Genomic DNA, 11,469 nt, shown 5'->3' on the forward strand with positions numbered 1-11,469 from the left:
TAGACTCAGTTCCGGATGTAGGTTTTGATTTTTCTTCTTTAGGAACTTGTCCTAAGTAGAGAGTCATGTCACCTTCAGACATTATGTTTCACCCGATGCGAAGAATCAAATATTTCGGTTGCTAGAATCCTGATGATTACAACATGGGCAGAATAATCACAAATGTACACACTTCCAGCTAGCCAACCACACATGGAACAATATCGGCGTGTCATACTTCTCTCTTATCTATCATACAGAATGCAATTTGAAATTTATGTCCCAGCATTTTCTCCAGGGTTCGTTGCTCGAGCATTCAGGAGGGGCTGAAGCGCCTTGACGACAATGCTCATGTTTGGTCGAAAGTCTGCTTCATACTGAACACATAATGCCGCGACAGCTGCAAACTGTTTGAAACAATACATAACAGCAAAGATTTAAAAACTGGGTGTACAAGAAAGTGCTGCCAATAATAAAACTTTGACAGACTTATTGTTGAATTCAGGCATGCTTCAAGAACCATGTTAATTACAAATATATATAATCCAAATCTTAGCTGTCAGCAACAAAAGCTTCTGGCTATAAGGTAAAATATTAGTCTGGTTATTATAGATGACAGTCGTGTTGTAGGACTAAGGCCACGTTCGTTTGCCCCCCACGAGTTAACTTACCCCCTCGTTTTCCGCGAGCACACTTTCCGAACTGCTAAATGGTGTATTTTTTGTAAAATTTTCTATACGAAAGTTGTTTTAAAAAATCATATTAATTTATTTTATATTTTTTAAATAATCAATAATTAATTAATCATGTACTAATCTATTACTACGTTTTCCGTGCCAGGATAAGTCAAACCGAACATGGCCTAAATAAGTTCAGCTGTTCAGGTGCATTACACTGTTTAATCTTTAGCCATCAGTTTTTTGCACATTGTCAAAAAAACTCAAAATGATATCTGGAGCAGTGCTACTTAAATAAACTATGGCAACAAACAGACAAGAGGTTATCTCTGATACCTTTGCAACAGCTTTAGGAGGATAGTCCCCTCCAAGTCTTGAGTCAACACATTGCCTGACCTTGTCTTCACTAAGCCTTGGGGTGGCCTGCCAGTGTTGAATAAACAATTAACTCAGTCCAGCAAATAGAATGCAAGCCATAATATTCTGATAACCACGAATAGCATATGTGAATGAAACTTACCCATGTCACAAGACTCTGCTGTCCCCTTGGTAATGTATGGTCAACAGGTTTCCTTCCAGTCAATAGCTCAAGAAGAACAACTCCAAAGCTGTACACATCACTCTTGGAGCTAAGCTGTCCAGTCATTGCATACCTGACACCAAAATTTAAACCAAACATTAATTGATATGATTCTGAAGGTTCATTAGAGAATTGAAGAAAACCAGAACATACTCAGGTGCATGGTATCCAAAGGTTCCAAGAACCCTAGTTGAGTGAAGCCGGGCTGCCATGTCAGGAGCTTGGTTTGACAAATCAAAGTCGGCTATTTTAGCAACATCATCATCAAAAAGAAGAACATTGCTGGACTTGATGTCCCTGTGGATGATATGAGGCTGAGCTTTCTCATGAAGATACTCCAGGCCTTTTGCTGCCCCAACAGCTATTTTCACCCGTTGTGCCCATGATAAGACTGGCCCAGGTTGAGCTCCTTTAACACCCTTCCTTCCTGTAAACAGATAATTTCCACAATTGATGGTATTCAGAGTTAAAAAATAACACTATAACCCTATCAAGAGAGGGGAGAGATGAAGAGAAAAAGGTATGGCTGTACAAGACCATACCATGAAGCATATCATGAAGAGAACCCATAGTAGCAAACTCATAAGCAAGGACACGAAGGTTCCCATCAACACAATAACCAAGCAACTCGACAACATGTTCATGCTTAAGCCTTGACACCATAGAAACCTGTGGATGCATTTTGAAATGAGTTGCAAGACAAAAAAAAATGTTGCACAATCCGCAAATAGAGAAACACAGACCTGTGCCAAAAATTCTTGGTCTGGCTGCTTACTAGAGTCTAGCTTTTTGACCGCTGCACTTCTCCCATTTCTTAGAACACCAAAATAAACTCTGCCAAAGGAGCCTTCACCAATCAAAGCTTCATCACCAAAATTCTTAGTCACTTCCCTAATTTCATCAACAGGAATGGTGGGGACTGCAATTGGTTGCACTTTCACAGGTTGTGGACCCCTAGGAGTTGGATCAGCTGTGCGATATGCATCATTCCCTGCAGACCGATTGCAATTCATTAAAACTTGAACACCATCCATAAACTACAGTATGTAAATAGGACAATGCAGATGATTATAACAAAAGGCCCAGTGCTATTACTTGTTGGATGGTTCCCTGGGTATGGATTCCTGTTGTCTGGTACTCCTTGCGTATCTTCATCACCACAGCATGCAAGGCATGACATATTCTACTAAGAAACAAATCCTGGAATGGAAACATGCATGTTTCTATTAGAACCAGCAACATGTCTTTAAGTATTTAACTTTACAAAAAAGGTAACATCAGAGTCAGTCAAACAAAAAAGAGCACTCAGTTGAAAGAATAAGAAGCGCAAACACAAATGCATTGCAATCAGCAGAAGAGATTAAAATAGGACCATTATTGAATTAGTTAATATATGTATATGGAGTTATGGACAAAGGACCAGATGAAAGTGTGGAGATAATAGGGAAGTGCATGACGTGATTAATTTTGAAAACTCAGAACATTTACCTTGCAGATAGTGGAAAGGGAAAATAATGACATATGTGAAATACATAAAGGGGGTGCTAACAGATTTATTAGCAAATTCTTCAAACCATTATGTTCCCACCATTTGCTTAGTTTTGTCTTAGTTTTTGTGCATTTTGTCTTATCCAATCGGGACAATCAAATGAACTAGGTCCATAAATGTCCGATGACCTACTCAGAGTTGCCACGTATACACTGCATGGTGCACAATATAACGGAAGTGCGGAAACTACTGAGCCACTGTATGAGTTCTCTCACGTGTCTCTTCTTCCCAGTGTTGCTTGGAAACAGGCAAGAGAGTCAACTCACGTGTCTGATTCGGTAAAGAGAAACGGCATGCAAGATTCTACTCAGAAGCCAACAAGGGTGCCAGATCTGACATTCCGTATACGACTTAGATTTGGGGCGCCCAATTCGGCCAAAAAAAAGAGAGACACATGCTTTCAGTCAACACTCCTACTTTCACCAGATAAACTTAACCACCAAAGTTCTTGATCATCACAACAAAGTTCTCAGGAACGACATGCTGGAAAAAACTTAGCAAAGGAAAGACTAAAATAAATCGTACAAACATGTGCAGCAACTATCAAGTGCATACAACAAGCACAGGGCCGGTATCAATTCTTATTGGCATGTTCAAATTGTTATTAAGTTTGGAGCGGCACCAGTCTAACATTTCCATTTTCCACTCCCTTTAAATAAGAATTCAACTTCCAAGCTATATTGTACTTCATTCAACTTCCAAGCTATATTGTACTTCCACTAAAGCATTAGTATAGCATGTTATCAAAAGTATAATTCGATAGCATGCACTCAGCTTCTCCATCCCTAAAACTTGCAACAAACCATCCATATATAGCGTTAGATTATCCAAAAAAACAGGTTTACAAACAGCAATAAATAAAACACCTAAAATTCCAAAGCAGGTCTAATTTGAGCATGATACCACTTGAAAGACCAAGGGGATCACCAAACCACCACTCGAGAGAGGCGGTCGAAGATCAGATCCACTGAGCAAAAACAGATCCTAACTAAACGCACCCCAAAACCCCTCCTCCCTTCCGTGCATGGAAGCGAAAAGAGAGGAGTTAGTGACCCTCCTCCCTTCCACTTCCAGCTTGGTAAAAAAATAAAGAGGGGGTGAGGGAGGAAGAGAGACCGTTGCCTGGTTGCCTGGTACACACGTAGCTCGCGGCAACGACGACGAGAGGAGAGGGAAGGGAAGGAGGCGGCGGCGACGGAGGAGGTGAAGGTATTAGATCCGACCGGGCACGGGGAGGAGAGACTAGATCGAAGGGGCAAAACCTTGCTCAAAGCCAGGAGAGAATAAAATCGAGAGGAAAAATAGATCTGAAGAAGAAAGGGGGCAACACCTTGCTCAACGCGGGAGGAGGACGAGCGGGACAGTCTGCCAAATCGCCGGAGTTGCGGCCAAGCGGCGGCGGAGGTGAGGGGGAAGACGAGCGATGACGGCCGATGGGAGGTTGGAGAAGGGTGTGCTGCGTACTACGACCGGTCAAGCTGACGGGAGCTGGGGAATTTCTCGCTCGGTCGGATGTGGAGAATTGGGCAAGTACAAGTACGAGTAAATTTTGGAAAACCAATGTTTTATTATACAGCATTATGATTTGTGACATATAAGCTTTTATCGTAAAATTTTGAATTTTAAAACTTCATTCTAGACATGATTTCGTGGTTTTTCACCGTCGTTTATTTTACGGCTTTGCATGAGTTACTATAAATACACATAAAAATTTTACCCGTAAATTATTTTTAATTGAAAAAAATGTGGTTTTGCTTTTTTTTCAAAAAAAAGAGAAAACAATGGGGCCATAATCATTGGTAGTATGGTTCTAGGGTTTTATAAACTCTATCTCTAAATATGTTAAGTATATGTTTAACTCGAATATTTTCTGAGTGTCTACGATTAGTACTTTGTAACATTGATAGCTTTAGTTTCCGTCTTTCTTGAGATTGAGGTTGATGATCATGTTGGACATGAAGTCTAAGTTCTTCTTTATAATGTTGAGTATATCCTTGTCAATGATCCATCCTAGATATATGTGTCGAACACGGATAGTGCCACATAGAGAATGCAACCACGAGCAATGACGTTAGCAATAATGCTCTTGGCAGCTTGTCTAGCTATGTATATCCATTGTTATCCACCTTGGACATCTTCTTAACAGAGAACACAGCACCATCGTGAGCTCCTCAACCACTGTAAGTGTTAGTAATCATCTTCCTGCTAATGAGAGTATATCATCATGACTTCATGAGGTCTACCAATGACAAAGCAGCCACATGGGTTAAAATGGAATATTTTCTTATCATCAAGGTACTACTCAAGAATGACATTCTTGATGACATGGTCCTTCGAGTCAATGGAAATCTTATCATTGATGACTATCTCATCATGCTAGGTAGAGATGAGGACAATGTGGACACAACCAAGGAAATTTGCACCATTTGGCACCATTCTCATTGTGGTACTCAACAGTCACTTAGGTCTTCCCATTAGGCTCGAGTCATGCACATGTCCCGTTCTTGCAAACATGTGTCGTTGCCTCCTTGGTCACCAACACCAATCTCCTCAGGTCACTCGGTGAAGTGACCTAGGGTATCGTTTGACATTATAAGACTGAGATGGCCAAGCTAAGGATGTGGGCCAAGAAGACCGATTTTGGGGGCGAGAATGTTGAGTTTGGGTCAGGTGGTCTAGAGGACCAGACCCAAAGCAGAGAAGACTTGTTAACCATAAAAATTGGTTAACAAATGGTTTTGAGAAAATTATGTTTTATGTACTAAAAGCGAGAAGAAACTAATGAAGGAAAATATGTTTATAAATACTAAAATTTGACTATCCGCTTAAGTGGTTGTAAAGTAACTCGCGGGTGTGACGTCTCCTTCCGATGGTATTATGACAATCCACACTTAGGGCTTTTGAAATATTTTAAAATAACTTGTTTGCTAAATAAACATCAGTCTGCATATACACACTTCACGTGGCTTGTAGGGTATGAAAAATACACAACCTATCTATTTTTTGTTGTTTTCTCTCCTTGGCTTAAGTTCAGGTAAAGTATAAAGACCAGAGTTTCGCCCCTAGACCCAAACTACTATATATGGATTGGTGTCCTAGCTTTGCTAAGTTTCATATTGTGTCTCTCGTTAAAGATTGCAACTCAGGGATGACTTGAAGCTAGAACATAAAGATATATATATATATATTATATTAAATCATGTATTGATTCATTTTGTTACCGTGTTACCAACATTATATTCCTAGGACCGGTACTTGTTTCCTGGTTCTGTAGGAAACAATTTGTTCTCCTATGGCACACTCTCCTCGGGCGTCATTTGTACAGTGGTGCAGGGGTGGTGTGCAATTAGAGCAAGTTTATAGCCAACTACTAGCTCTAATTAATCTATAATCAATCTAATAGCCAATTTATATAATAGTAACCTACAAAACATATACTACCATGTCCCACCTGTCATACACACATTGTATCTTGGAGCCCGTGCTGCAGCTGGCTACAAATTAGTAGCGCACCTCTATTCTCTCTCCCCTCTCATATCTTTAAAATATACTTATAGCTGGCTTATAGCATGCTATTGTATCTGCTCTTAGCCGCAAATATAAACACCCTTGTGCATCTAATTTTAGTTTGCAGAAGTTAATTACGAAGTAACCACCATAACGAACATAGCCCATTATAAGATCTAATTACGACCAACTGTCACAAGCAAAGTAGCCAACTGAGCTAAACTTTATTTCGGGATTTCATCAAATTCTGAAAATGTTGGTTTAGCTACAGTCAACTACAAAATTTTGGTCCAAGTATATGCCCCGTTATCTTGGAGAAACAAGATTTCTGTTTGGGATTCTGCCATGTGATTCAGCCACTATGGATTCTGAGTTCCGCTTAGAGGCTCAGAACATATTCAACTTCTTCTGTTTTTTTTTTATGAGGACGGTAAATATAGAACAATCCACATAGGCCGTGTTCGGCCATCAGGTTTAGATATCTAACTCTTCTCTTTTTCCGCACGCACGCTTCTTGAACTGCTAAACTGTGTATTTTTTTAAAGTTTTCTATAGGAAATTTGTTTTAAAAAATCATATTAATCTATTTTATATTTTTTTTAATAATTAATAATTAATTAATCATATATTAATCTATTACTATGTTTTCCGCGCCGGATAACTAACCCAAATTTTCCTCCAAACGAACGCAGCCATAGTGTTATAGTAGAAATGTGATACAAATTGGATTAGCAAAGTAATGCTTTTACAATTGGATGGCTCTTTAAAGTGACCTTACTTCAAAAGAAATCAGGACTGAAACTATTTTGAGAGTAGGGAGCATGTAAAATGAGCAAAATAATACAAAACACAATCTATCAAGCACCGTACTGTGGATTTTTTTTTTTTTTGAAACGCCCAACCAGCTGGTTGGTGATATATTAAGAAGAAGGAGCAGTAATTACATGGGTTGAAAAACCCGAGAGAGAGAAACGGGGGTGGGGGTAGAGGTTGCGCAGACTCACATCCTCTGTGCCAGCGCGCCAAAAAAAAGATGTGTTAGTTGTTTATCTCGCTAAAGTGTTTCGCACCGCACAAGGACCATAAGGCAATCTCTTCCTTGATGGTCGAGATTATGTGCTGGGACTCACGAAATTCTCCCTTGAAAACTCTTCTATTCCTCTCACACCAGATCTCCTAGGCCACCAGGATTTGCGCAGATCTGACCACCTTGGATTGTTTCTTGTTATGTTGTGCTCCACATGCCGCCCACCATTCTAGAAGGTTGCCGCTCCCCGAAGATCATTTGCTATCCTGTCATAGTGTATGGATTTTGGCACTAAGTTAGAAATCAGACAACATACAGATATCAGAGATGCAAGTCTTCGTATTCTGAACAGTTAGGATATGTGCAATTTCAATAGAATCTAAGAAGGATTCTGGCATGCAAATTTGGTGACACAAGGAAATAAAATGAACCACCACCAAATTGTTTCTCATTAGAACCTCAACACTCACTAGTTCAGTATCTGTACATTTCAACACAAGGACCATATAACAAAATTCATGCAGGAAGTCTAGCCCAATAATTTCAGCATTCAGGTTCATAAAAGATCCCATTAATTTCCACATTCATATGGATACAAAAGCTTGCAAATACTACTGCATGTTTCGGTGTTTGACAATTGACAAACAGTATCTCTAATGAGGATGTACTCTGTGGAGGACATCACATACTAGAACTTCAGTACCCTGGTAGTGGAACTACTTTTTGATTGTTACACCCAACTCTACACCGTGAAGTGCACATGACATCAGGATGAACTACGGGTCGTAAATTAAGTTCATTAATACTCTATCTATTTTAATAGATGACGCCGTCAATTTTTTGTCACACGTTTGATCATTCGTCTTATTCAAAAAATACACAAATCTATAAAAATTTAAGTTATAATTGAAATATATTTAATAATAAATCCAATCACAACAAAATAAATGATAATTAAATAAAGTCAATAGTGTCATGTATTAAAATACAGATTTGGACGAGAACACATGTAAAATGAACAAAATGATAAAAATACAGTTTGTCAAACAACATGATGTGCATTGTAGTATAATGTTAGCAACAAGACAACTTGCTGTTATCAAAGATAACCATACCGGAGTCGGTATTCTAGTACACAGTTAAGAAGTTAAGATATCTGCAAGTTCAGTAAAATCTAGAAAAGCATCTGACAATGCAAATTTAATGATCTATAGAAAGAACAAAAAGTGAACCATAACTTAGTTGTTTCTGATTGGAACTTCAATGCTCTCACTTGTTGAGTGATCTGTACATTCTTGTAGGAGCCAAAAAAAAAAAAACAACATGATCACACTTCACATTCCATGAATACAAATACAGTTCTAGAAAGGGGATGCTGCAGCAAACCTGAGTAAAATCCAAGCACCTACATACATTACATTTTCAATTCAGGCATCGTATAACAAGAGACATAACAGGAATCTAGCCCAGTCATTTCAATATTAAAGTTCACCAAAATCTCAGAGGTCAGAGAGCACCAGAAAGTGCGAAAATGCAGTAATGAACTGCTAAGTACATATACCAAAGTAGGAGATTGATGTCAGTAAGTGATTTCAGCTAATATCGACCATGTCATTCTGATTGTACCAGACTAATCAACAACAATCCTATCCCGTTCACAAAGCAACAATAGCTATCTCATTCTCAAAGCAGCAAGAGGAAACAATAACACAATGTGTAATCCAGCTTACAGAATGTCAACATCAACTTGAGCTTCAGCATTGTTGCCAGTATCTTCACCTGGCTTCAGGGAGAAGCCAAACCGGTGAGGAGTAGTTCGACATGACTTGGTCCGGCCAGAAGCAGCGGCTGACAACGGGAGGCTGTCCCAACGTGTACTTCCCGTTGTCGTGGCAGAGGTACTCCTGGCACCGAAGAATCCTGGATACATCATAGAAGTGCAGGTCGTCCAAGAAGTAGATGCCCTCCTGAAATCCGGGGAAGGCATCCACTTCGTAGCATCTGGAGCAGCCATGTCCGACGAACAACATTCGGCCCTCCAACCTGACGACCGGGATCCAGACGGCAACCTGTTGATCGCGCATCATCTGGAACACCGAGAACACCAAGGGCGGCCATCCAGCAAGGTCACATTTCCTCTTCAGGACCATGAGCAGCTGTCCACGAGACTCCACGAGGTAGCGAGCGAGCGCAACCGGCCGATCGGAACAGCCGTCGTCCTGCCGGAAGAACCGCAGCCACTCCTCCTGTATTTGCAGGTCTCCTTGATGCAACACCGGCGTGCACACGAGAACGTTCTCCAAGATGCTGAGGAAACAGAAGGCTCCATTGTGATAGATGACGTCCTCCATTTCCTCATAGAACATGTCGGACAGGCCGTACACGATCTCCGGATGGATGGTTAGCCTGGCCAAGCGATCCCCCATGATCCAGAACGTCATGTGTCGCGCGCCGCTCATGTAGGGGGAGCAATGGACAATGGCGGCGCCGAAGCATCGGTCGTCGGTATAACTTGGAGGGGAGGAGAGGGTGGCGGCGAGCATGATCACGGGGAACTCCTTTGCTTTCGTCGGCCAGGGGACAACGTCGGGGAGGCGGAAGCGTCGTCCGTTGCAGAGGTTGACGAGCGTGTGGCCGAGATTCTGTCCATAAGCGAGGAATAGCCAGCCGCCGTCGTATGATCCGAAGTACCGCGCGGCGCGCAAGTCGCCTGGGACGCGGAAGCGGTGGACGCTGTCCTCGTCGGCGCCGCTGAGGAGACACGAGAAGGTAGGACCACCGGCGGACGGGCGGAGGAGCCACGGGAGCTGTGGAGGAAGGGGCCTTACCGGAGGCTCCCGAAGCGACGTGCGCCATGAGCGGCTCACGGCCAGCATGCGGACGCGGTCGGCCTTGCACGGGATGTGGCGGGTGATCTCGTACAGGAGGTTGGCGGGGAGCTCGTTCCAGGACGACGGGTAGGGCAATGCCGCCTCCTCCTCCATGGGAGATGGCTAGGAAGTGGAGGCGGGATTTGCTGTTGGATGGCGGAAGCGAGAAGAGACGAGACGACGGCGAGGCAACGAGGAAGACGACTGCGTTTGAATCGATTCCTATTGCTTCTGGAAGCCGGTGGGTGGGGGAGGGCCTTGCATCTCTCGGCCTGGGCTCCACTGGGCCTTTTTATAGCAATTGGATAAGATTTGGGCCATTGGGAACTCAGATTCTTGGGCCCAAGAAGCCCTCATGATCAAGGAGTTGGGCTTGGCCATCACAATTTTGAGTCTTACAATTTCTCTTTTTTTTTTCTCACCTTTGTCAAGAGATACAGGGCCTCCTCAGTTGGCCAATGGTTAATCTTTGGTTGATTAGGTCACATGTAAGAAAAAAGTGAATATCCAATCGAGGGGTGAAATACTTTCCTTTAGTGTAAGAAACAAAGAGAATCCGATAAGAAACACATATTGATATGATATACGTGAGAAATGGATGCTCATTAACAAAACAAATAGAACAAGTTGAGACCGAAATCAGAACAAAGGAACGGGACATATACCGAAGTAGCTGACATTTTGGTACGGTTTCAGGTTTCGGTTCGGTCTCATCTCGGGTTCAGTTTAAAAAATGGCCACCCTAGTCTCATGTATTTCCTGTGTTATTTTTTTGCAATCGTGGTGATGTTTACAGGACTTTCACATGTTGGAAGTGACGTTGGTTCACTTGGAAACCCTGTTTCGGCATTATATTGTCGATGGTTTTATAACTGTTTTTCTGCCCAATCTTAATGTCATTGGCCGGACCCGTCAAAAAAAAAAAAGGCCCCAACCCTCCACCGGATATGTTACAGCTCTGTACTAACAAATGAAGCACGCAGCAAGTTACTGATCTCTGAAGTCTGAAATCTGTGGCATTGTTTCCTGAACCAGCCTCATGTAGGAAGCTAAAACTTGAGAGAAATATTCCCAGCGGCTATTATTAGTTTATCAGAAAAATGCATGCAGACAGGTTTGCAAAACAGAGAGCAGACCTTATATAGATTTTGCATTTGAGCTAAGAATCTCATGTTCTCGCTTTCTCAGTTGACTTCACGAATCAAGGCAGAGGAGAGTGGACTGACGAATTACAGAACCAAATTTGACTGTTTTTAAAATCAGTTCCACTTCAAGCAAAG

The 11,469-nt window shown here is 41.7% G+C and overlaps 2 protein-coding genes across 2 annotated transcripts; both read right to left on the minus strand.

Moving 5' to 3' along the window:
* LOC102704808 (pto-interacting protein 1-like) lies at positions 1 to 4,279 on the minus strand. Its single transcript, XM_006654747.3, has 8 exons — positions 4,116 to 4,279; positions 2,332 to 2,436; positions 1,980 to 2,227; positions 1,779 to 1,905; positions 1,390 to 1,663; positions 1,177 to 1,309; positions 993 to 1,079; positions 1 to 386 (listed from the first exon to the last, which is right to left on the minus strand). Exons 2-8 carry the CDS (start codon positions 2,414 to 2,416, stop codon positions 255 to 257), a joined length of 1,086 nt encoding a protein of 361 aa, XP_006654810.2. The 5' UTR covers positions 2,417 to 2,436; positions 4,116 to 4,279; the 3' UTR covers positions 1 to 254.
* Positions 4,280 to 8,727: 4,448 nt separating this feature from the next.
* LOC102713550 lies at positions 8,728 to 10,195 on the minus strand. The gene has a single exon (XM_015837219.2). The coding sequence runs from the start codon at positions 10,193 to 10,195 to the stop codon at positions 9,095 to 9,097; it is 1,101 nt and encodes a 366-aa protein (XP_015692705.2). The 3' UTR covers positions 8,728 to 9,094.
* Between the last annotated feature and the right edge of the window lie 1,274 nt (positions 10,196 to 11,469).

The sequence above is a fragment of the Oryza brachyantha genome, chromosome 5 (genome assembly GCF_000231095.2).
Source record: "Oryza brachyantha chromosome 5, ObraRS2, whole genome shotgun sequence".
NCBI lineage: Eukaryota > Viridiplantae > Streptophyta > Magnoliopsida > Poales > Poaceae > Oryza > Oryza brachyantha.

What these genes read in the sequence shown, in the direction of transcription:
- LOC102713550 (XM_015837219.2), bottom strand. Translation starts at nt 10,195, where the DNA reads ATGCTGGCCGTGAGCCGCTCATGGCGCACGTCGCTTCGGGAGCCTCCG.
- LOC102704808 (XM_006654747.3), bottom strand. Translation starts at nt 2,416, where the DNA reads ATGTCATGCCTTGCATGCTGTGGTGATGAAGATACGCAAGGAGTACCA. An exon ending in TTTGGATACCATGCACCTGA is followed by an intron (nt 1,310 to 1,389) that starts GTATGTTCTGGT and finishes TTTTGGTGTCAG; the next exon opens with GTATGCAATGACTGGACAGC. An exon ending in AGCAGAGTCTTGTGACATGG is followed by an intron (nt 1,080 to 1,176) that starts GTAAGTTTCATT and finishes CAACACTGGCAG; the next exon opens with GCCACCCCAAGGCTTAGTGA.